This window comes from Ipomoea triloba, chromosome 12, assembly GCF_003576645.1.
Source record: "Ipomoea triloba cultivar NCNSP0323 chromosome 12, ASM357664v1".
In the NCBI taxonomy this organism is placed as follows: Eukaryota; Viridiplantae; Streptophyta; class Magnoliopsida; order Solanales; family Convolvulaceae; genus Ipomoea; species Ipomoea triloba.
This window is the reverse complement of record NC_044927.1, coordinates 960877-984821: the sequence shown is the minus strand read 5'-3', so window position 1 is coordinate 984821 and position 23945 is coordinate 960877. Positions and strand designations below refer to the sequence as shown.

General features: G+C 38.0%; 5 protein-coding genes across 9 annotated transcripts; 3 read left to right on the top strand and 2 right to left on the bottom strand.

Annotated features, from left to right (window-relative positions):
• Nucleotides 1-5191: 5191 nt before the first annotated feature.
• LOC116000094 (anaphase-promoting complex subunit 2) lies at nucleotides 5192-11101 on the top strand. Its single transcript, XM_031240117.1, has 16 exons — nucleotides 5192-5477; nucleotides 5721-5810; nucleotides 5907-6138; nucleotides 6311-6606; nucleotides 6798-6869; nucleotides 7303-7547; nucleotides 7880-8296; nucleotides 8414-8615; nucleotides 8724-8838; nucleotides 8922-8995; nucleotides 9309-9428; nucleotides 9576-9664; nucleotides 9763-9844; nucleotides 9927-10118; nucleotides 10485-10553; nucleotides 10629-11101. Exons 1-16 carry the CDS (start codon nucleotides 5229-5231, stop codon nucleotides 10749-10751), a joined length of 2667 nt encoding a protein of 888 aa, XP_031095977.1. The 5' UTR covers nucleotides 5192-5228; the 3' UTR covers nucleotides 10752-11101.
• Nucleotides 11102-11374: 273 nt separating this feature from the next.
• On the top strand, nucleotides 11375-13396 carry LOC115998731. Its single transcript, XM_031238371.1, has one exon. It carries the CDS (start codon nucleotides 11534-11536, stop codon nucleotides 13163-13165), a length of 1632 nt encoding a protein of 543 aa, XP_031094231.1. The 5' UTR covers nucleotides 11375-11533; the 3' UTR covers nucleotides 13166-13396.
• A 497-nt stretch (nucleotides 13397-13893) lies between these two features.
• Nucleotides 13894-16482, bottom strand: LOC115998043 (myosin-binding protein 3). Its single transcript, XM_031237494.1, has 3 exons — nucleotides 15434-16482; nucleotides 14165-15254; nucleotides 13894-14059 (listed from the first exon to the last, which is right to left on the bottom strand). The coding sequence occupies exons 1-2, from the start codon at nucleotides 16314-16316 to the stop codon at nucleotides 14170-14172; spliced, it is 1968 nt and encodes a 655-aa protein (XP_031093354.1). The 5' UTR covers nucleotides 16317-16482; the 3' UTR covers nucleotides 13894-14059; nucleotides 14165-14169.
• A 1051-nt stretch (nucleotides 16483-17533) lies between these two features.
• Nucleotides 17534-22021, bottom strand: LOC115999226 (senescence-associated protein SPA15, chloroplastic). 5 transcript variants are annotated; one of them, XM_031239060.1, is made up of 13 exons: nucleotides 21923-22021; nucleotides 20258-20619; nucleotides 20024-20167; nucleotides 19840-19913; nucleotides 19657-19748; nucleotides 19479-19550; nucleotides 19264-19332; nucleotides 19074-19120; nucleotides 18859-18976; nucleotides 18702-18770; nucleotides 18495-18598; nucleotides 18194-18269; nucleotides 17534-18104 (listed from the first exon to the last, which is right to left on the bottom strand). In XM_031239060.1, the coding sequence occupies exons 2-13, from the start codon at nucleotides 20536-20538 to the stop codon at nucleotides 17955-17957; spliced, it is 1296 nt and encodes a 431-aa protein (XP_031094920.1). In that variant the 5' UTR covers nucleotides 20539-20619; nucleotides 21923-22021; the 3' UTR covers nucleotides 17534-17954. The 5 variants fall into 5 exon arrangements, with proteins under 5 accessions (XP_031094920.1, XP_031094921.1, XP_031094919.1 ...); XM_031239061.1 differs by lacking the exon at nucleotides 21923-22021 and adding an exon at nucleotides 21393-21884; XM_031239059.1 differs by lacking the exon at nucleotides 21923-22021 and adding an exon at nucleotides 20959-21353 and having other exon boundaries at nucleotides 20258-20636.
• Nucleotides 22022-23022: 1001 nt separating this feature from the next.
• On the top strand, nucleotides 23023-23723 carry LOC115998474 (cysteine proteinase inhibitor B-like). Its single transcript, XM_031238057.1, has one exon. The coding sequence runs from the start codon at nucleotides 23104-23106 to the stop codon at nucleotides 23506-23508; it is 405 nt and encodes a 134-aa protein (XP_031093917.1). The 5' UTR covers nucleotides 23023-23103; the 3' UTR covers nucleotides 23509-23723.
• Nucleotides 23724-23945: the final 222 nt, after the last annotated feature.

The following is a 23945-nucleotide window of genomic DNA, read 5'->3' as shown; positions in this document are numbered from 1 at the left end:
GAACCAGCTCCGCCGCCAGAGGAAACTCGTCATCGTCTGCTGTTCACGGACGACGGGAGATAGAGGCTGCTACCGCCATGTCCGCCGTTATCTTGCCGTCGGTCAAGAAGCGGAGGAACGGAGGTTCATGGATCGCGAAGCTACTACCAACCGCCGTAGTGGTGGCGTCGGTGGTTGCGACGGGGTTCGCCGAAGTGCGACATGGATTTGTTGTTGTTTTTCATTTTTGTTTTTGGCCGGAAAAAATGGTGTTGGCCGGAAAAACGATGGAAGTGATTATTNCAATTAAAGTGAAAGTCACTTCACTTTTATAATAGGATGCCAGGCTAATCCATTTTCTCAATTTATGAGAAATCATTTTCATAATTATCATCACATATTCAGGATGATATAATTAGCCTTGCCAAATCTTAAAATCATTTAAATCAATAAACTTTTAGTTTACAATAAGATTGGCTTCAATGGCATTCATTATAATTCATTATAAACATGAGGAAAGACAGGGAATTTTCCAATACACATTTCTTCCCTGATATTGCCTTTATAATTCAAAGGAATTATCAATTCCTTTATTTTTATAGTCTCAACATGACATTCGTCATTACAAACATTCAAATTCAATAAATTTCTATGAGACTTTGGAGGGAACAATGCAATACAATAATTTTTAATAAATTTGTTCCTCCAGGCAATAATATATTGGCTCATTCAGAGCTTTCAATCATTTCGTACTACTAAACATTGTAGTAACAAATTCCTCATTCTTTTCAATGTCAGAAACACTTTGCACTTTTAATCATTGTATGTGTGGTTGCACTACAACACATACGTTTTTCTCATTTTTCTTGATCTAATCAAGACTGATGATGTATTCATTTGCTTCTTCGAAGCATATATCCTACAAGGATTAGACATCACATTATTTATCCAATTTTCTCCATGGTATATTTGGAGATAGCATATGCCAAACAAGCATAATTATACAATTTTATCCCATAATTTTGATAAACATATCAAAATATCTTTTATTTATAACATATGGGATAAACTTTATGGCCGTTAGCATAATATTTATTATGCCAAATTTTATTTCATGATGATTCACATGGCCATAGCATAAGAGAGCAATTTGTGACACAAAATTAATTGTCACATAATATTCATAGCATTCACCATAAAAATGCTTATCACAATATTTCATATTTCAAATGCTCTCAAAATTAAATCAACTGGATGTAAATACATAGATCATATATACTCTTATCATGCCATAATAATATTTTACTAGTGCACATAATAATCATTTGCACATAACTAATATCATATGAATATAAATGGCATGACGGCATGAATAATATTTTATCATATTTAAAATATGAAAAAGCAAATCAGATCGGAGTATGGCAAAAATCCCCGATATATCAATAATTGGTTCCAGCAGTCTACTTTAGTTCCGTCAATTAATTCATGGACTTGATAGGAAACCTATCAAAGCTTAGGTTCTTTTAGAGCATCAGCAAATCTGATTGAGAACCGAGAACCTGTGAACTAAACAATAATAATGTTAATAATTGTCATTATCATAACATAACAAATTCAGTCATTATATCTTAATATATTATAATATAATTATATATAATAACATAGGGGACAAAGTCCCTTACTTTATGCAAAGGTAGCAGTAGCTTTCGGCTGCTGCTGCTATTTACGGAGTTATTTATTTATTTATTTAGATAATAATAATAATAGATACAAATACCGTGTGAAGCAACCAAAACATTGCCATATGCCAGCACATGCTAAGCAGCATAATATTTAAACTCCAATTTGAATCCAACCATATCACGCATAATTTTGCTTAGGAATGGCCAAACTCCGTAATCTGCGCACTAAAAACAAACTTTGCACAAATAATTATATATATGTATTTTGTCTTCACCATAATTCCTCTCTCCTATAATTAAATATATAATAATAATAAGAGTAAGAAGAAGAAAACAAACACTGCTAGTCCATCATCTTCTTTGTCCGTGACTCGTGAGGGAGAGAGAGAGAAAGGGATTGAGCTTGGCGCCGGCCATCTTCGTCGTCTTTCAACTCCTCTACTGCTCGTCGTCGGCATCGTATGAAGAGGACGGAAGTCGAAAGCGTCGTCGCCGGAACCAGCTCCGCCGCCAGAGGAAACTCGTCATCGTCTGCTGTTCACGGACGACGGGAGATAGAGGCTGCTACCGCCATGTCCGCCGTTATCTTGCCGTCGGTCAAGAAGCGGAGGAACGGAGGTTCATGGATCGCGAAGCTACTACCAACCGCCGTAGTGGTGGCGTCGGTGGTTGCGACGGGGTTCGCCGAAGTGCGACATGGATTTGTTGTTGTTTTTCATTTTTGTTTTTGGCCGGAAAAAATGGTGTTGGCCGGAAAAACGATGGAAGTGATTATTGTGGGTTTTGGGTAAAACAGTCGTGCTGATAACGTGTTATAAAATATTAATTATAACTGTGATATTAATAAGAAATTGAGAATCTTAAACTAAAGATGAAGAACACTGAAATGGAGGAGGAAGAAGCATTTGTATTGATGTTTCTGGGATTGATGATTTACAAGGGAGTGATGGGGTATTTATATTACCCGGAAATGAATAAATAAATATATTGTATACTGTAGATGACCTCATGGCTGACATAGCATTGCTGGATTTGTTAAAGCCTAAAAAGGCTTAGTTGCCCCTATGGTCACGGGATCAAATCCTGTAGCTCCTAGCTTTTGTCTGCATCTTGAATTAGCTCTTCAACCATTATATACAACTAAATGTTCTCCAAGCATTCTTCAATAGTAGTAGCAGCAAAATGGATTGAGTCTTGAGCTTTAAACAATAGGTCCAAGGTTCAAATCATAGCTTGGACATCCACTATTTTCTTTTTATTTCATAACAATTATTATTATTGTTGTTACTATTATTATTATTATTATTATTATTATTATATGTATACCCTTTTGGTCATTTTACATGTTAACCGCTAATCTAAACAGTTAATTTTACCAAACATCTTTTTACAAACCGCTAATACACTTCGCTGGTCAAACTCGCTAATACAATCCGCTATTTGATAACCGCTAACACAATCCGCTGATAACCAAACAAGCCCGATGCATGTGATAATCGAAAATGATCATTTGACTATACCAAAATGATCACTTTGGTCCCGATAAAACGGATGTTTAAAATATCCATGAAACTGACGACCACTATTTTGAGAGAGACAGCAGCGCCTCCACTGAAGCTCGAACCCACCCCCTTCCACATAGGGGTGCAACCGCATGCCACTAAACCACAAGGTCATTGGCGACGAGCTGACGATCACTATTTGAGTATGTACACTTCATAAATATCACATTGTAATCTTATAATCAGTAAATTAAAATATCATAAAGAGATCAACCAACTTAGGTTAACCAATTCAAACTCAAAAAGTCAATAAACTATTTTCGTTGAAAGTTAAACTTATAACAATTGTGGGTACATCATTCGGGCAGTGATTACATATATTACCAAATAATTTTTTTAAAGGAGAAATTGACAAAAATATAAACATTTCAATTGGATTGTAAAAAATGGGAATATTTTAAAACCTAAATAATTTTAGTCTATATTGGGTAATGAGTTTAGCCTAAAAAAGAAAATTTTGAATCTTAGATATAGAAAGACGGTGTGATTTGAGCGTAATGAATTTATTAGCCTCAAATAATTTCATTATTTTTTTTACACTTTTGTTTTTTTTTTTTTTTGTTTTTCTTTTTTTTAAATTTTTAGAACAATGCATTCCCAAACTAGCTTAGATCTAAAGTGCGAATGTGCCAACTCTAAAGTGCACCACATAGACTAAAGTGAATTTTTTTATTATTACAATTGTAACTCAAAAGTAAAGTTAAAAGATTAGAATTCTAAAGCTACACAATACAAAAAATAAATGTGTAAATTATTATTATATTTACAAGTGTAACTCAAAAGTAAATTTCGTTGATAGTATTAATACGGGCCTGAATACAGACCTCTTAAGTAATTAGGAAGTCTATTACAGATAGATGGTCGGGTAGCAATGGAGTGTCCAAGGAGAATCTGTCAAAAAGTCCCTTCGTCGCATTAAATGCGGGTGTTTATAGGGTAGGTGAGGGAACAAGTTCCGTGTGCTCGGCATGTTGGGCACGTGAAAAACATGCACCAATGTATTTTATTATGCGTTACGGCCGTACACGTGGCACGAGATCCCTTTAGGTTTTGAAGAAATGAATGCTTTAAACTCAAAGGCATTGAGATCGGTCCGAGCTTAGGCTTTGCGAGGCGGATCGAAGTACTTCGAAGATGAAGGCTCCCGAAGAGGTCAACCCCAAAATATATTTGATGTGTTTAATTAAAATATAAATTATAATAATTATAATTACAATTAGTATTTATAAATGGTACTAAATGTATAAAAAAAAAATAAGAGCAACCATTTTGGCATAAATTTGCGTGCGTCTCAATTTTAAACCCAAAAAATGTTTTAGAAAATGCTAAAAGAACACGCGACCACTCTAATTGCATAGCAGCGTGCATGAAGAGCATGCGTCCACTAGGTAGCCTTCGTGCATACATTGTGCGTGGTAAATATATATAAGAGTGTGTAACATATGTAATAATTACCAAACATACAATTGCCACATTATATAGTGGTAAACATAGGGGTGTGTAACATGATCTATGACTACCCAAACATGCAACTGCCACATAAAGAAATGACTATTTGTGCGTTTGTGCCTTTATCGAACTTAGTAGATTTTCGGGTGAAAGATTGAACCAAAGAATGCATGATTGAATCTTGAGTCGCAACATGAGAAATTTTCCTCTTTTGGAATGATTTATTGTGGCCACTAAACACATAGAGGAATGTGTGAGTACTAAACACTAATCTTCACACTTAAAAGGATAGTATAGTTACTTCTAAAGTACAAAGAGTCAACAGTCGCCGAGGCTCAAACCCACTCCATTCATGTGAGAGTGTAAATCGGGTCTCATTGGACCACAAGATCTTAATAGGTGTATAACATGTTTCATCAATTTCCCTAGTATTTGCCAGGTAGATAGCCACGTCAACAAGGCTCTATTTTTAAACCTTACATGTATTTCCAATGAAATTATAGGGTTTTAGTGGCCTTGTCCGAAATCTCTGTTAATTCTTTGTTTACAATCGATGGATGACGCTGCAATGGCGACGAGCACTTCATCTTCCTCCTGCAATTTCGCGCTTCTGGAGTCTCTAACCGGAGATTCTGTCCAAGCAATTGCGAAGAGCTGGAGTGGCTTTTGCTCCGTTACGGAAGCTCTACTGCGAAGCAGTGCCGATTTATCCCTCAACTCCGAGCTCATTTCCAATGTTCACTGCCTCTGCAACCACGGCCTCGACTCTCTGCTTATAGATCACTTCCTTCATTCAGTTCAGGTTAACGCTGTCTTTGTTTTTTAATTTTACAATTTTTGATTGTGTTTATTACTTTATTATATGATTTATAGATATAGTTTTGCATAATGATGAGAGAAAGAAGTGGAAAAACATGAGTTTCTCATAATATTGGTGAATTGTAACAGAATATTTATGCAATGTAGAATGCTCCTTTTGGTGCTGTTAATTGCAGAGTACTAGTAATGAATTATAATCGTTGTATTCATTGTTATGATGTTGTAGAAAACCTTTGAAGAAAATGGTGCATCGAGGTTTTGGAGGCATTTTGATCCTTACAGAAATGTTGCTGCACTTGAAATGACAAATGATCCGGTAAGCATGCACATGTGGTCTTGGTGCAATGAAATTTTATGTTTTTCAATACATAAAATAAAAATGTTCATTTAAATTTTCATATGGTTCAAGCAGATCCTTGAGGATCAGATTCAGCAACTATTATGTAAAGCTTTGGAAGAGATATCATCTGAAAAGCAATACCACGAGAAGTGCCTATTGTTATTGATTCATGCTTTACAATCATACAAAGAGATTACGCCAGAAGGGTGTCTCACCATGGATCGCCAACGAGACTATCTTTTCTCAAAATATCAGCTAATGGTTTCTTCGGTTCTTATGGCCAGTCTTCCTAGGCATTTTCCTGGTATGCGCCTCAATTAATGCCAGTAAATTGGCTCTTGAATTTGTCCGTCTCCTTCCATTTTATATTTTTAGGAAGGATAGGGGGAGGGTTGGTAATGCTGCATAGTTACTATACTTGTGTGAATATGAAGTTTGTGAACTTTATTTGCTATTACACTTTTATTTACATGTAGAGTTGCTGCATTGGTACTTCAAGGGAAGGTTGGAGGAATTGAACACCATCGCAGCAGGCGGTTGTGAAGATGAAAATGAATTAGGATCTGATGTTGACATGGATCCAGATGAGAAATGCAAACTTCCAAACAGAAACAGTGATATGGATATTGATATGAGTCACCAGCAAACAAGGTTTTCAGAGAACAATAAACTAGTGAAGAGCATTGGAATGGTTGTTCGTGATCTGAGAAGTCTTGGATTTACATCTATGGCTGAAGATGCTTATGCTTCTGCTATATTTTTACTTCTACAGGTATGAAATTTTAGATAATTGTTTTTCTCTGTTCTTTTTCTATAACCAGCAGATTGGTCTTATTCACAGAAGTTGACCAGAATATTGTTGAAATTTCTAGACTATAGATTGTCTTTTCCCATATTTTGAGTTGCCATATTTCCATAACTTTGTTAGGCTCAGATAATCTTGTTTTCTTGTCTTTAATACAGGCCAAGGTTCATGATTTGGCTGGTGATGATTACAGAAGCTCTGTTTTGGAATCTATCAAACTCTGGATACAGGTTATTTCCACAGGCAGTCACTATTCTTTTGCTTTTCATATGCATTTACTCAGAAGTTGGCATGACAATCATTTTTTCTTATCAATATGAAAGATATGCAATGCACATATGTCATGCCTACTGCAGCAATGCAGGCTCTAATTTTGCTCACGGCAAATGCCAGGTAGGTTGCTAACTATTAGCAAGACAGATTAGTGGGTTCATGTTGATATCCTCTGGTGTTATGCCCCTCTAAGTTGATTGTAACATAGCTGTTATGTGATTAGAATATTAGATAACTTCAGTCTCTCATATTCATTCTGAATTTGATTTCATAAAACTGAACTTTGGTTTTTCTTAATTTTCCATTAGTTTGGTGAATAGTAAAGTGAACTATGGAGTATGTTGGATTGTTGGAATAGATGCTTCTTACACTTGAGCTAAATCTGTGCAGGCAGTGCCCCTCCAGTTTTTGCATGCACTTCTTGCATATCTTGGTGACTCCAATAGCACTGAAAGTCCATCTTCTGGTCTTAAATCACCTCTTGCATCTCATCGTTCTTCATGTTATTTTGGAACTGAAATTCCATCTGAGGGACTTGTTAGATGGAAACTCCGGTTGGAATATTATGCTTATGAGACCTTGCAAGATCTAAGGATAGCCAAACTTTTTGAAATCATTGTGGATTACCCAGACAGGTGAAATCATCCGTTTCTTTTTCTTTTCTATTTCCTTTTGGTACCTACATAGATGAACTCATATTGGCCAATTTGGTGTGTTGCATGCTTATTGATGCTGTGATCAGTAAGGCTTTACAATTGTATCTTTCTTTTTAACTTGGTTACTGATTTGCATTTTATGCATTCTATCATTTCACTGATTTTGTAACTGGCATTATCAGTACCAATTCAATCCGAGCTCTTATTAAGTTGCTCATTAAATGAGCATCCTCAAGTATTTCATTTCATATTAGCTGATATAAATTTTACTTATGTAATATCTCAGAGGTTTGAACTAAACTATTTCACAGTTCTCCTGCTATTGAAGACTTAAAACAATGTCTTGAATATACTGGGCAACACTCAAAGTTGGTCGATTCCTTTATCTCATCATTGAAATATCGATTACTAACAGCTGGTGCCTCAACCAATGACATATTGCATCAATATGTCTCAACAATCAAGGCACTTAGAACTATAGATCCAGCAGGTGTGTTCCTTGAAGCTGTTGGTGAGCCAATACGGGAATATCTGAGGGGTAGAAAAGACACAATCAAGTGCATTGTGACAATGCTCACTGATGGGACTGGTGGTAATCCCAATGGAGCAGGAAGCTCAGGGGATAGCCTTCTAGAAGAATTAAACCGAGATGAAGAAAATCAAGATAATACCAATGTTGATGATGATTTTAATGCTGACGACAAACAAGCATGGTTGAATGCACAAAGGTATGCCTATTGTTGTTTGGTCAATATGAGAATAAGTCTATTCATGCGAAGAAAATGAATTTTTGCTGCTTGAGCTAGACCACTGACATATTTTGCTTATGATATAAACACTTTAAGCTGGGAGCCTGACCCTCTAGAGGCTGACCCATTGAAGGGAAGCAGGCATCGAAGAAAAGTTGACATACTTGGCATGATTGTCAACATAATAGGTTCAAAGGATCAGTTGGTTAATGAATATCGCGTAATGCTTGCAGAAAAGCTGTTAAACAAATCTGATTATGACATTGACTCAGAAATACGTACTTTGGAACTTCTCAAGGTAATTCGTAACCATACTAGATTTTTTTTTTTTTTTTTTGGGTTGGGTGGGTGGTGGTTTGCACACCATATATATATTCATCTTAAAAATTTTCTTTGTTATTTGTAGATTCATTTTGGAGAAAGCAGCATGCAGAAATGTGAAATTATGCTCAATGATCTGATTGATTCAAAAAGAACAAATACAAACATAAAAGCAACGCTCAAGAATCAACCTCAACCAGGTAATGCTTAATTGTTATATTTTATGCTTTCTCATACCAGAATTTTGTTGTCCCAGTATTTATCGACTGCTACTCTCATACAGTTTCTGAGCATGAGATACCTCTGGACAAACTTAATGCTACAATTTTATCTTCAAATTTCTGGCCACCTATCCAGGTATGCACCATTTGTCTTGGGACCACCTTCATCTCATTTTGAATATCCAATGTTACTAAAGACAGCTCAGACTATTTCCTAATTCTATGGTGTATTTCTGGTGGTACACGTATTCATGTTTCTTTGTCTCAATTTCACTATATAAACATATCTTAGCATCTCAGTTGGTCTTTTCAGGAATGTGGTTCATCTATCTCTTAGTTTTGTTAATACCATCAATCCTTTTCCTTTGCTTTCTTTTGCGGGTTTCGTTTTCTCTTACTTTTCATTTTATTGGTAATGTTTATTTGATTTGTTTTTGTTTTTTGCGTAGGATGAGCCACTTAGCTTACCAGGGCCTGTAGACCAGCTCTTGAGTGATTATGCTAAAAGATATACTGAAATTAAGACCCCAAGAAAGCTGCATTGGAAGAAAAATCTTGGTACAGTGAAGGTTGGTTGCTAAATCTTTTGTGGTTCATGTTTCTCTTCTTGATTTTTCAACCAATATGTATGGAAGGTTGTTGATATACAAGTATTGTTCCATATTCTCTGCTATACCTGAATACTTGGTAATTTCTTTATTGCTATTCCATTTTAGCTGGAGTTGGAATTCGAAGATAGAGCAATGCAGTTCACATGCACCCCGCTCCATGCTTCCATTATTATGCAATTTCAAGATCAAAAGAGGTAATGTGGAAAACATCTTTGTTTGTCCTTTGCTTCTGTTTTGATAGATTCTTCGCAAAGTGCTGTGGCTGAACTTGTATGTCTTGATGGGGTGTCAGGTGGACATCTAAAAATCTTGCAGCTGCTCTGGGAACACCTGTGGATGTTCTAAATAGGAGAATAAACTTTTGGACAAGCAAGGTCAGTCCAAAAATACTTTTCCAGAATTTCAGACAATAGAGTGACTGGCAGAAAGATTTTCTCATTTTGGTTGGCCATTTAGGGGGTTCTTGCAGAATCAGTGGGACCAGATTCTAGTGATCACCTGTTTACTCTGGTGGAGGCATTGACTGATACTGGTAAAACTGGTGTTAGTAGCGGAAACTGTGATGAACTTTTGGCTGGCGAAGAAGACAGAGAGAGATCAGTAGCCTCTGTTGAGGATCAGTTGCGGAAAGAAATGACTGTCTATGAGGTACGGGCAAAATACTTTTGCTTTTGGAATATTCATAGCGCAATCTTCTAGCTAAGTGAACTACATGTTCTTTCTAGAAACCATTAGAATCTTCTTTTGTTGGCAAGTCTTAATTCATTATATGCTGTCTCGGACCGCACATTTACTGAGATTACCTATGGCTACGATGGCAAGTAATTTTAGGTTGATTCTTATCAAAACATTAATAATAACTTGATTATCTCTTAGAACACTCAAAATTTTATCATTTCCAATTTCATGTAACATTGTCCAAAAAAATTATCAGCCATTGCTGAAGCATCTCCATGGAGTTTCTATGACATACGTTAGTGTGGATAACTAAGCATGTGTACATTATGATTGCAGAAATTTATCATGGGAATGCTCACCAATTTTGGAAGCATGGCATTGGACCGCATTCATAATACCCTAAAGGTACACCAGTTGTATTCCCGTGTGAAGGATTGCAGTATATGAACAGATAACCAAAACATGATGTTTTCACTGCAGATGTTTTGCATTGCTGATCCAGCGTATGACAAGTCACTCCAACAGCTTCAGAGCTTCTTATCTGGTCTCGTGGCCGAGGAGAAGTTAGAACTTAGGGATGGAATGTATTTCCTCAGGAAGTGATGGAATTGTTCATTTGACATTCACTAGATGTTTACCAAAAAGGGATGATGATTTAGTATTGACAAGTCCAATGATTTGGCAATGTTTTGTTATTGTCAAATCTATAGCCATCTTTCGCAAGAGTATATGGAAAGCTCAATCTGTGTCAAATTAGCATCAGAAGGATCTATGGACGGATTGATGAAGTTCAGGATATAGTTCATCAACCCTAGGATATAGTCCACCAACGAAGTCTGAAAGCTTTAGTTATTTAAAGAAAAATGGTTGTTAATATGATTCAATTGTATTTTTTGTAATAGGTTTACAAATGATTTGTTGAGTTTTGCATTTTATATTAGCGTTTTACTGCATGGACTTTCAAATTTTACTTTCTAAATTTATATGCCAAAGACCTTGTGGTTAAGCGGCATAGCTGTGGCCCTCCCAAGTGAGAGATGTTGTGCGTCAGTAGGTTGAGAAAGTATGTATGAACATATGAACAAATACTACATTGTACCACAGAGTTAATAGTATTCAAAAAAAAAATGATAAACTACTTTTTTCATGGGGTCTCAATATGAGTGTTTACATCGAGATGAGATTTTGTGTGTAAAAGTAAAAGTTTGGGTTGAAAATGAGATTACACAATATTTTCCTTTATATTATATATACTGTATACTTTTTATAAGTGTAAAGAAGGAAAAGCAAATATAGCCGTTACAGGAAACAGAAAGAATATAAATTTTCCGGTGCGGTGCATACACAAAATTTAAACAAAACACAGCACAGACTGAGACCAGAAAATGAAAGAAGCAGAACGTGAAGCAATGGAGATGGAGGACTCGGAGGAGAGAATGCAGCAACTGAGATCCAAAGCCACAGAGCTCCTACTGACAGAAGAATGGGAAGAGTGCACCAATGTCTACTCCCAATTCATTTCCCTCTGCAATTCCCACATCTCCAAACTCCATCAAAACCCTAGCTCAGATCACCTCGCCAAGCTCCAAAGATCCCTCTGCTTAGCTCTCTCCAACCGAGCCGAATCCCATTTCCGCCTCCGCCAATTCCCCCAGGCCTTGCGAGACTGCGACGAGGCGTTGAAGATCGACACCACACATCTCAAGTCCCTCCTCTGCAAAGGTAAGATCCTGCTCGCCCTCAACAGGTATACCGCCGCCTTAGATTGCTTTAGAGCAGCTAATCTCGATGTTCATGATGCTGAAAACGCTGAAATCCTCAATGATTATATACAAAAATGTAAAAACCTTGAGGCTTTGTCGAGAACCGGCGGCTTCGATCTCTCAAATTGGGCCTTGAATCGCTTCTGCGAAAAGGTTCCTGATCTCGCAGAGTATGTAGGGGCAGTGGAAATCCGGAAATCTGAGATTAGCGGGCGTGGCTTATTTGCCACAAAGAATGTTGAGTGTGGGACTTTGTTGCTGGTCACTAGGGCTGTTGCTATTGAAAGGGGCATAATGCCCCAATCTGGCAATCATGAAGATGCTCAGTTAGTTATTTGGAAGAACTTTGTTGATAAGGTAATTGAATTGACCTCGAGATGTAACCGAACCTGGGAGTTGATTAGTAAGCTATCAGTAGGTGAAAACGAGGATTCTTATGATGTTCCTGAGCTAGATCTGTTTAGGCCTGAGGCAGACGATAGTTTGTTTTCAGGCAAGAGCCTTGATATGAAAAGAATACTAGGGATATTAGATGTGAATTCATTAGTTGAAGAAGCAGTTTCTGCTAAGGTTTTGGGCAAAAACAGCCATTACCACGGGATTGGGTTGTGGTTGTTGGCTTCTTTCATCAACCACTCCTGTGATCCCAATGTGAGGCGCTTGCACATTGGTGATTACATCCTAGTTCATGCTTCCAGGGACATAAAGGCAGGCGAGGAGCTCACGTTTGCCTATTTTGACGTGCTTTCACCCTTCAGCAGCCGTGAAGGGTGGGCAAAAAATTGGGGATTTTCGTGCAAATGCAGGAGGTGTGAAGTGGAGTGTGGTTTATATTCCAACCGAGAATTGCAAGAAATCAAAGTGTTTCTCGAGAAGGGACTAGATATGGGTGAAGTGGTTTACAGATTGGAGGAAGGCATGAGGAGATGGATGGTGAAGGGAAAAGCGAAAGGGTATTTGAGGGCATCGTTCTGGGGAGCCTATTCTGAAGTTTTCGAATCAGACAAGTTGAGGAGGAAATGGGGAAGCAAGATTCCAACAATGGATACTGTGGTGGATAGTGTGGTGAATAGTGTAGGCAGTGATGAGAGGATTGTAAAGGTAGTAATGCGAGGATTGAAGAGAAGCAGCGGCCATGGCGGTGGAGGGGTTTTGGAGATGGAAAAAGCAATGAAGTTAGGGAGAGGGTTATATGGAAAGATAATGAAGAAACAAGCATTGAAGAGTCTTCTTCAGTTTGATGGCCTTTCATGAGCAGAGCTAAAACCATAGCTTGCTATTACTTGACCCCAATTTGTAACCATTGTTTCCTAATATTCCATAGCTTTACAGATTTGACCCCAATTTGTAACCATTGTTTCCTAATATTCTGTAGCTTTACAGGCAATTCTTTTGCTTGTTTTAGGATATTTTTCTCTGACAATTCTTACATACATTTCTTGTCTTTCCACTGAAACATTTTGATCATGTTAATAAATATTACATCAAAGAAGCTCTTGCCTACAAAAGGCGAAATCCTTCACCCTAAGGACTTCACACCCTGGTCTCATTGGTCTGATAAGATGGTGAATGAGTAATCACGATGATTTAGCGATTCTTAGATGGGAGGACTAGTCAGGCCCACAAGCAACCATCACATTGGATGTAACTTACACAATGAGGAAAAATTGAATGACTTATTTGATGTTTTTTTCCAATATATGACTAGGAAAATAAATGGATATGAAGAATTTTATGTGGAAACCATAAAAATAAAAATTACGGGCCTTTTTGGTTGGTGCTAAGCTAAATTTCTACCGTATCATGGAGAAAAATGATTCCTCCATAGTGCCTCTAACGGCTATATTGATCATAATAATCCTTCCAACGGCTAGTTTGATGATAATTTAGTTATTCTAACGACTATTTTTTACCAAGTCAATCTTCGTGGATTGGACCACTAATTCGTCATTCGGGTCATTGTCAATTAAGCCTATCAGACCTACTGAACCGTTGGGCCTATACCATAAACCATAAATCTGTAGTTTTGTAAAACAGTATATTCATACAAGATAGCCATGGCCAAGACATACACAAATTCTAGTGCACATTACAGCACATCTAAGCTGGGAGTCTCTTTCTCCAGCAAAGTTGAATGTCCTTGCAGAGCTGAAACAGACAAAACATGTATGCATCTTAATGAAATGTGACCTTATATGCCATCAATACTAGTATTTGATTGATAAATTTAGGTTGAAAAATGATATGATATACCGGGCTTAGTTTGCAGATTCGACTGACTTGAGATCGCGAAGATGCTGCAAAATTTCTTGGAGGAGATCTAGTCCCTTGTCCCCTTTCTTCAATGAGCTTATGGAGTGCTTCAGAAATTCCTTGTCTGCTTCGAGAGCTTGTAGCTTCTCGTACACGTGCCCGAATTCCTCCATTATGGCAAGTCTGCTGTTGATCATCACAGAAGGACTGTGTTCTTCGAGCTCTTCTTCGATGGATTCTGCTTCTTCGTCGAGAAGGGGCAGCAGATTCTTTGCTGTGGAGCTTAGTGATTCTCTCTCTGATGATCCATTTTGTTCTAGGAAGCTATGGACATAGCTCTCATAAAGGCTGTGATCATAATCTTCTGGGAAATGATCAGTAGGATGATGAAGTGTTCCATTTTCGTCTGCTAGGGCTAAAAGCCTGTCTTCGAGTTCCTTGAGCTCTTGTAAGATGGATGTCCTCTCTTCCTCGAATTCTATCACTGATTTGTCGAGAATGCTGATATGCTTGAGGGAATCTGTGTCTGATTCCCTCGTGATCGAGTCTATGTTGGAGATACTAATGTTGTCGTGTTTCCCTTCACAGGTGAAACGATTCGAGAGTTCATTTGTGGGACTGCTCGGAGGAGAAGCAGGAGATTGCTTACTTCTCCTTCTCGTTTCTCTGGATTCATAATATGAAACCTTCTTCCGGGAAGTCTCGAGCTCCTTCTCGAGTTCTTGCTTCTCTTTCTCCCGCTTCGTCATCAGATCGTTTAGGATCTGCAGTGCTTCCTGGTCGTACTCGGATTGCTCTTCCATCATTCTCTGGTACTGCAATGCCTCCATCTGCATTGCAGCCTTTTCCTCCTGCAGCTTTGAGATCATAGCCATTGTCTGGCTCGCAGCTATGGCTGCAGCATTTCGTTCTGCCTCGAGCTCTGCATACGATGCATTCAACGCCTTTTCCTGTGCCTTCACCGCGGATTTCAGCTGCTCGATGGTGAAATTCTCGTCCCCGCCTTCTTCCAATAACACGCTTACTATGTTGTCTGAAGATTCATCAGCTCCAACATTTAGGATTCTGAAACAGTTCTGCTGTTCATGTTCTGCTCACAATTAAAAGGTTGTCAGTCAGATATCTGTCTGGTCAAAAACACACCCCCTCGAACTCATGACCTTTGGCATGGGGTTGGTTCTGATACCAAATTGAAGCATATGCTCCATTTCAACTAAAAGTCTAAGCTGATAGTTGGATTGCACATTTATGTTTATATATTAATTTTACCTGGGAAATTGTCAGGCTCTGAAACAACCACCTTGAAATCATCTGCATCGGCCTGCAAATCGTCTCTCCCATCATCCAAGAAGGCGCGTTTCTCCTCATCATTCTGCAGATCATTGAGATGAACTTTGCAAGACTGCTGTAATTCATCTTCTGGAAAACTCGGCTTCTGGCATCCGCTTCCTTCATCTGCAAAATTCGATACTGAAATCGAACAATCCTGCTCCACTATCGGCCCGAAACTGAAACTCTCAGTATCAGAATCATGGAAGGCAAGATTATCACAATTTTTGGCTTTGTTGCCATTCTTTTGATCTGCAGAGAGTTCAAATTCTTCATATCTCTCATCATTCACCACTCTGGTTTTCCAGATGTGATGAAGAATATCCCAAGAAGGCTTGAACTGCAGGCAAGGAAGATCAAGCTTCTTGCTCAAGCTCTCATCACAGCAAGAACACCTGCAATTCTCCTTATTCTCTGCTGCACTCTCATTCACCCAAGTAAAGAAGCCAATACTTGCAGAGATTCCAGTGGTCTCTGCAGCATTCTCGGGCAGTCTAGAAGGCGAGCAATCGCTGCATAACCTCCCCGATTCAGCAAGCCTCCGATGATTCGAGCAGTACCCGAGTTTGGAAACCTCTCGAGCATGATCCTCACAGAAAAGATCTCGACTGAAATGTGCATTTTTATCAGTCTGCAGCACGCGATTGATCCTCGAACACCAATTGCAGGGCGGTTTAAGGCCAAAATAGGCGGCGAATCTCTCGGTGAGATAGGACAAGGTGGAGCTGAGGAGGAGGAGAAGTATGAGAATCCATTCAAGAACTGCAGACACTAAAACTGCAGTCATACTGTGCAACATTGCTGCAAATTTGTTGGCAGCCATTGATGCCTGCTGGGAAGATCACACAGGTTTTTTTTTACTCTCTTCTTAAACACTACTAAGCAAAAGGGCATATCATTTTGGGGAGCCTTTCTAGCCGTTGGAGCTAAACCAAAAGTGAACAAGTAGCTAAATAATGCCTTTTAGTTCGACAAACTTTACTTTAGAGATCGAAAAATAAAAAACATAATGCATAAATAATAACTTATGCTCGATCTAATCTCGACTGTTATTATTGTACTCGCTCGTGGCCCGGTTTTTGGGCCAAAACAAGCGCTTGGGAGGGCCACCATAGCCAAAATAATTAGCTGGTGGCTCATGTTCAAAAAGGTACAACTTTGGGACCATTGAACTGGCAAGGAAAAAGAGCAATTGTTATACCATGGACTAGGGTTCACATTACATTGTAAACTCTGATACAAAAATTCTGTACATTCAGTTAACACATTCTGTAACAGTTTCTGTATATGTACACAAATAACTTGATAATTGTTGACACATAAAACTATCGACTACAATCTAAAAGTTATTTTATATTTCATATATTCATACTACTGGTTAACTTTATCATGAATTATGGATTACATTTTTTATCTTGTGTTATGTTATTAAATGAATAGAATGAATATGTGTTAACATCATATCCGGGATACCTAATCTCTTGTTTTGTGGAGGCACTCATTGCCTTTTCTTTATCTTCTCAAAAAGGTGAAGAATGGAAGAAGGGATGGGGACATGGCTGTCAAAAAGTGACACCATAATGGAAAGCTAAAGCATGGTTGGTATAAACAATGGGGAAAAAGTGGATCCATGTAAAAGGGGACTATGTCATGCCATGCCTTGCCATGATTGCAGAAAAGACCATTCACCAATCTATTGCACATAGCTTATCGGCTTAAATCAAGAAGACCAATAGGCCACTTCGAAGTCGAACTTAAAACCCCATGGTTACCAAGCTAACAATCTGGCCCCTCGTGGAATTGTCTATTAGCCTTTTTCTATTTGAGCCGATCAGCTACGAGTAACCTAAACTGACCTCTTTGTGGTTCTCTAGTGACTGAAGTCACAATTCACAAAACGGGCTTCACCCAAAACGCATTTTCGGATAACAACTGTGGACTTTCCCATAAATCAAAGAAAAGTCCTTGAGCGATGGCTTTAGCCATATAATTTATTCTAAGATCTTTGTAAAGCTAAGATATTTTCCTGTGAAGATGATATGCAGATAGAAAACCAGTTTTTATACAACAGTTCTTCACTCTGCGCCGAAAGCAGAAAAATATACAAATGCTTGGCAATTTAGTATACAAAAGGATTTAGGATTTAGTACTAATCACAATGACCCATTACACAAGAATCTGAGAACTTTGCATACCCAGATACAGGTTTAATGGCTATTGACAGATTGACAGATATCTACTTTACCCAAGAACAGATGCTTTTTCAATAGTTTTATTCATTAATTGTTTTTTTTTTTCAACCCTACAAGAGTGTCACAACTCACACTTACATGATTTGTAACTTTAGTACTGCAATGATTAACGAGTAATCGAGTCTAATCCATAGATCATCCAGTACCTCGTCTAAATATCTGTGTTGTTGCATTGTTGAGCACATCTCCTATCGTGTTTGTATATCCGCTTAGCTATCTACATCGTCATCTTCTGGTGATTTTTCGTTCACCATGAACCTCCAGCTGTCCCCCTCCTCGATTTCCCACTGCCTCTTCAATTCGTTGATGGTTTTCGATGCAGCAGCAGCGATTGCAGGGTTGTTATCTTGTGCAAGTCTCTGCAGCACAATAAACGGGCTTCTAGTGTTTACGGTTATGGGAGATTTACAGCACCAAAAGACGGGGAATGGCATCTATGACTACGTACCTGCAAAGCTCCCATGCCCGCGTTTCCCAGAGTCCACATGGATGGTGCAGCCGATAGTGCATTAGCTAATGCTTTCCTATCGAGCAGAGGTTAAAAACTTACAATGTCAAGAACCAAACATCTACAATCTACAATCTAGGTTGAGAAAGTAGCTATGAACAGATACTACATTGTAATAGAGTCAATAGTACTCAAAAAAAGAAAACTGGAAATGTAAGAAAGCTCGTGTTTTTAATTTCTCGAGCCATTAAGAATGTGAGCATCTAAAGCAATGTGTATTATGATAGAGTTGTTGGCAAACCTTGTATTGACATCGGGAGAACTCGAACACTCGGCCAACAGAGACACGCTACTTTTACCATCCATTGCATCGAGATCTATTAACGTTGCAACTAACAACTCTAGCTGCTTGTAATAGAAAACGGAAATGTAAATGAAAGAAGAAGCAATGTATCCCGATTATATAAAAGGGTGCAATTCAACATCGTTTATCCACAGATGTTGATACCTCTTCGGGATCCGTGTAGTCAATCCCATCCGCTTCAGAAAGTGCAGCTGCTATATCCCAATACGCTTCCTGTAATTCATCAAATACGATAGAATTTAGTCCAAGAATCTCCAATTTACAACCATCAGATGTCGAGAAGTTGACATGGTCGTAGAACCTGAATAGCACTAATACGCTCAGCAGACACTTCCCCGGGAAGAAAGTTGAGCATTTTCCCGTTCTTCTCTAGTGTTATGCGCTCAGTCATTTTGTTGGGATTCAGAGAACTTCTTTTCCTGCGTAGACGATAAACAGCCAGGGTGAATGTGCTGAAAGTTACTCAGTTAATCCCTAATAATTACAGCGAGGATGCACCATCACTAAGGAACTTACAAATTGCACATCTTGCTCACCATCATATCGTGGATGTTTTTGACAAACTGCAAAGCCATAAAAGAAATATGTCGAATCATGAAAATGCTTGGGATTGATGTCATAATTATCACGAATGAAAATTTTTAAGTAGCAACAACAAGAAAATAAATAGAAAGTCCGATACAGCAACTTTATGTAATAATATTACCTCTAAAGCCATTAAGGCATCTTCCATTGCACGTTGTTTGGCAGCAAAATCAGCACGTCGCAAATCAGCCTGAGTATCAGAGAAGATAAATGCTTTTTTATTCTTTCGGCATTATTGCATAATTCATAAACTTGCCTTTGTAACATTAAAGAATTGAAGAATAAGCTATCGTTAATACGGAATATGAAGTTTATAAAAATGTTAGGAACGAGCACCTCTAAAGCACCATCGCTCCAATGCTGGTCAGCAGCATTTTTCAATCTTGATTGAGCTTTGTTCTTGAGAATCTGACGAGAAAGATAGCTATTATTAGGGAATTATCATACTCTCTTTTATATTTTTTATTCTTATTTTTTAAAGATCTAGATATAGATGGATGGAAAAATATCTTACAGTGGCAACATGATGAAGCCTTTCCGCTTTTCTCTTGACATCATTGTCAATCTTCTCTGTGTTTTCTCTAGCTCGGGCTACCAATAAAAATGCTGATCAGACTGATCCTTAGTAACTAGTTAATAAATGAAAGATCGTATTTTACAATTATTGGCTTGAGAATTCGAAGACAAAGATCCCTACCATCAAGTTTAAGAAATTCTGAACCGAGAAAAGCAACATCTTGGCGTGCACGAGCATCCAACCTCATTATTCCACTGTTAAATGAACAAAAAGGAAGTACCTGAATAGTTTCTCGTTTATAGTCTTAGTAAGGCACGTAGATGTATGTTAGGATAATGCAGGCAATATGTGGCACAAGATTTACCGAGAGAGCAACACAATGTCGTTCTTAGCCCTTTCGTTTACAAATTTTGCATCATTGTAAACAAATTTACAAGCTTCAGCTAATCCCGGACTTGCAGTAACAGATTTTCCAAGTGAGGCTGGATCCTTATTTTCTCCTTGCATACTGATTCAATAAAACGCAATCTATGTCAAATTCCTTCTATATGTGGAAGAAATTCAATTGATTGAGAATTCACCGTTGAACAACTCATACCTAGATGTGTCTGAACTATCACGATACTCTCTAACACATTCTTCTGTTTCAGCATGGCGCGTTTCTGCAGAATGACACCGAAGAGAAGATCCTCGGGTAGCAATGTAGCCACTTGGTGCCCTATAAGCTCGCCAGAATCCCTTATTAGACAACTTGAGTCTTAACATCGAGAGATAGCCATTGCTTTGTTTGCTATGCTCAATCACTTGAGTTTTGGCATATATTTTCGGATGCTGAGGTGACTTTGGAGAAGAATAGATAATCCCATTAGGTTTGGCCATAGTATCTATATTGTCTGCAAGCCTCAGTTTAGACCTTGCTAGCACAAGATGCACGTTGAAGGATCGAGCCCAGAACCCAAACTAAATCCAGTGAAAGACTGAAAGTAAGATTTGAGTTTTGAATGAAAACAGAAAGCAGAACATTATTGTACTAAAAGAATACTTAAAAAAGAATGGATGACTATTCTATGATATTCTTATTAGTAAGGCATTTACCAACTCAAAACAGGACAACAATTTAGAAAATGAGCATATCGATTAGATTCTTAAGTTCTTCAAATATAGCATTGTGCTTTAATAAAGACTCCAATTTTTAGAGTGGATTTATTCCCTGATGATTGAACATCTGGAAAACCCAATCAATTGTTTCAAATGAATCCATATGCACAATTCTATTTTGCTTAATACCAAAGCTTCTACCTCTCTCACTATGATTTAATTCCAGTATAAATCCAAACGCTCTTATTCATCAGAAAGTCATTGCCTCTACATTTCCTCGCCTTTCATGCTGCCATTACAACACATATAGATCATCTGGCTGTCCGATCAACACACATTCTTATAAGTTATTGAAGGTCACATCACTGGCACTTCCATAACAACCAACAGAGAACACATCTTTTTGCCAGACTAATTATTAAGGACACAAAAACTCATTTATACTAATATTATCAAGAAATAAAGTTCCAGTCTTTATTAAGGCATACACTATTGTTTCACCCTCTCCATTTAGGGTCACTCAACTCTATTCAGTCCAATTTTAACACCAATAGGCCAAATATGACAACTTTTTCTGCTACTAATTGGCCTTCTTAGTTTGAGCTCGTCAATTATGGCAACTTAGGCATGTTTACCTTTTTGTTGTGATTCTTTGCCGGCTAGAATCCCAAGACGGGGAGTGTACACCATTGTATAGTGGATGCGGATTTTCTTGTCACTCAAATATATATGACACTAAATAAAGTGATGTAATGCAATTATGCAAAGACTCCTAAGCTAGGAGTGAAATCTATATTTTCCCCTAAACATAACTAAGTGAAATCTATATTTTCCCCTAAACATAACTAAACTGAAAAGGAAACATCTAGCATCTGTTACATGATCAAATAGTTTCAAGATTAAATCTTGAAACTAAGCCTTGTCCACTTATGTTTTCCCAGATAAGAACGAAGACTCAACAAAGAAAAAGATCAAATCTTTAGCTGCAACAGACTAACATTTATGAACAAAACTCAGACTAACATGTATACTCTTTAGAGTGGCAATGAAGTCCTAACTTCTAATGATGAGTTATGAACAAAACTCACACTGAAACCTTGAAAAATTGAAGCAAACAGAAAGCCCAGAATAAAAAAAAGAGTGAACAGTTGAGGAGCTCACTTACCTCTGACCCAGAGAGAGATGGAGAGGAGGGTGCTGAGGTAGATGAAGCAGTAGTAAAAAAAGGTGTGAGCTTGCGGGTCCAGCAAAAAATTTGAGACAATCGCAATTGCAACCACAAGCTTAGCTTGTGGCCCCTCGTTTGCCAACGCAAACGACAATAAATGAATATACCTAAATCTTCCCAACTAATTTTATATAAAAAACATTCTACATTTCTACAGTGACGTCTAAAAACCGAGACAAAAATACAACTTTAATCAAATTGGTCAGATTGTTAGATTGATGATCACACAATTTTAAGTTTAACTCTCAATGAAAATAGTTTATTGATCTTATTGTTTGAGCTGGTCAATGGTAAAAAACCTAGCCTAAAGATGACCACGGTTCAATTCGAACTGAACTAGATACCATAGCAACCGAATCAAAACTGAAATTGTTGGGATGATTTTGATTAAAGTTCATAACCGGAACTCAAAATGTTCGGATTCCGTATTCTTAAAATTGAGAATTGGAACCGTAGATTCCGGTTCAAAATCGGGTCAGTTCTAGTTCCGGACTATACAAAATAAAATTAAAAGTTAATTGTTCAATACAAAATTCATTAATTGTCAAGTATGACTATCGGGCTAAGATCACAATACGAGATTTATTCAATACATATCCTTAAATAAAAAAATAAAATAAAAAAACTGGGACACCAATGTAAAAACTTGTGCCTAACTTTGAAGAGGATTTGTGGGTAAGGATATACCACTGGTCTTTTATTGTTGGTTTCCATTTTTATTATAAGGAAAAGCCAAATAATGTTGGAGCGTTAGTTTATCCGCAAAGAACAAAGTGGATAAGGGTCCTTCATTTTTCAAGCTCCCTTTCTCGTCAGTAGTGGCCATTCAGTTTTTATGATTAAAAAATGACAGATTCATTTTTATCTTCATTCTTATCCTTTCTTTTGACTTTGTTTTCTATTTTTATGTTTTAAACTTTCTCCATTCCCAACAATTTTGTCGCTTTTTACGGTTTGTTTCAATTCTTAACCGAAAGAAAAACCACACAACAGCGCTTAACGCGGCAACCCTCAGACCTACCCACTATAAATACCTCTCCCTCCCTCATCTTCTTCCCCACACTCAAAATAAACAACATATCAGATCTCATCTCTTCATTCTCAAAAAAAGAAAAATAATGGCGAAAGTTGCAGGACTATTGAACCTTCTTGTTGTGGTTTCCGCGGTTCTATTCTTGGCAGGCTACTGTGCGGCGCAAGAGGCGGCGGCGTCAGGGGGGAAAACAGAGGTGAGTGACGTGAAGACAAATGCGGAGGTTCAAAATCTGGGGAGGAAAGCCGTAATGGAGTTCAACAAGCGGCTGAATGTGAAGGTGAATCCTGAGAACAATGCGAAGAGGCTGGTGTTCACGGAGGTGATCAAGGCAGAGAAGCAGGTGGTGGCCGGAGAGAAGTACTTCCTCACCATTAAGGCCACCTCCGAAGACGGCCAGACCAAGACGTACGAGTCCGAGATGTGGGTCAAGCCCGGTGATGAGACTGTTCATGAGATGCTCAACTTTGCACCCGCCGCCGCCGCATAAAATTCACACTTTTTTACTTTTCTGGTCAGTCCGCCGCCGTGGCGTGGCGGCTGGTATTTTGTTATGTCATACATCCATGCATGCGTAGTAGGTAGTGTAGTAGTCGCCGGCCGGTTAGTTTCCTTCAATGCCAGCTTCAACATTTTGTAATGGCATTGTTTTTATATATATAATTTAAAAACATAAATAAAATATTAACATTATTTTTTGACTTACCGGGAACCTATCCCACTATTCTAAAATATGTAGTAGGTAGGTCGCTCAATCCCTAATAATACATTTTCACTTATAATCTTTAATTAATTCCTAAGTTAGCTACGTGAGAGTCAATTTAGGCCGCGCATACTTAGAAAATATTTTTTAAATACAGTTCTCACTTACTGAAACGCTTTTGTGACCATAGTCCACCATTGTGGCCCACCCACCTCATATATTGA

Bases quoted from the DNA above. Each gene is read 5' to 3' on its own strand.
- LOC115998474 (XM_031238057.1), top strand. From the start codon at position 23,104: ATGGCGAAAGTTGCAGGACTATTGAACCTTCTTGTTGTGGTTTCCGCG.
- LOC115999226 (XM_031239060.1), bottom strand. From the start codon at position 20,538: ATGGCCAAACCTAATGGGATTATCTATTCTTCTCCAAAGTCACCTCAG. The intron at 19,551-19,656 runs GTAAGATATTTT...CTTTCTCGTCAG, and splicing joins GGCTTCATCATGTTGCCACT to ATTCTCAAGAACAAAGCTCA. The intron at 19,333-19,478 runs GTGCTCGTTCCT...TCTGATACTCAG, and splicing joins GGAGCGATGGTGCTTTAGAG to GCTGATTTGCGACGTGCTGA.
- LOC115998043 (XM_031237494.1), bottom strand. From the start codon at position 16,316: ATGGCTGCCAACAAATTTGCAGCAATGTTGCACAGTATGACTGCAGTT. The intron at 15,255-15,433 runs GTAAAATTAATA...AATTGTGAGCAG, and splicing joins AGAGCCTGACAATTTCCCAG to AACATGAACAGCAGAACTGT.
- LOC115998731 (XM_031238371.1), top strand. From the start codon at position 11,534: ATGAAAGAAGCAGAACGTGAAGCAATGGAGATGGAGGACTCGGAGGAG.
- LOC116000094 (XM_031240117.1), top strand. From the start codon at position 5,229: ATGGATGACGCTGCAATGGCGACGAGCACTTCATCTTCCTCCTGCAAT. The intron at 6,607-6,797 runs GTATGAAATTTT...TCTTTAATACAG, and splicing joins CTATATTTTTACTTCTACAG to GCCAAGGTTCATGATTTGGC. The intron at 8,996-9,308 runs GTATGCACCATT...TTTTTTGCGTAG, and splicing joins ATTTCTGGCCACCTATCCAG to GATGAGCCACTTAGCTTACC.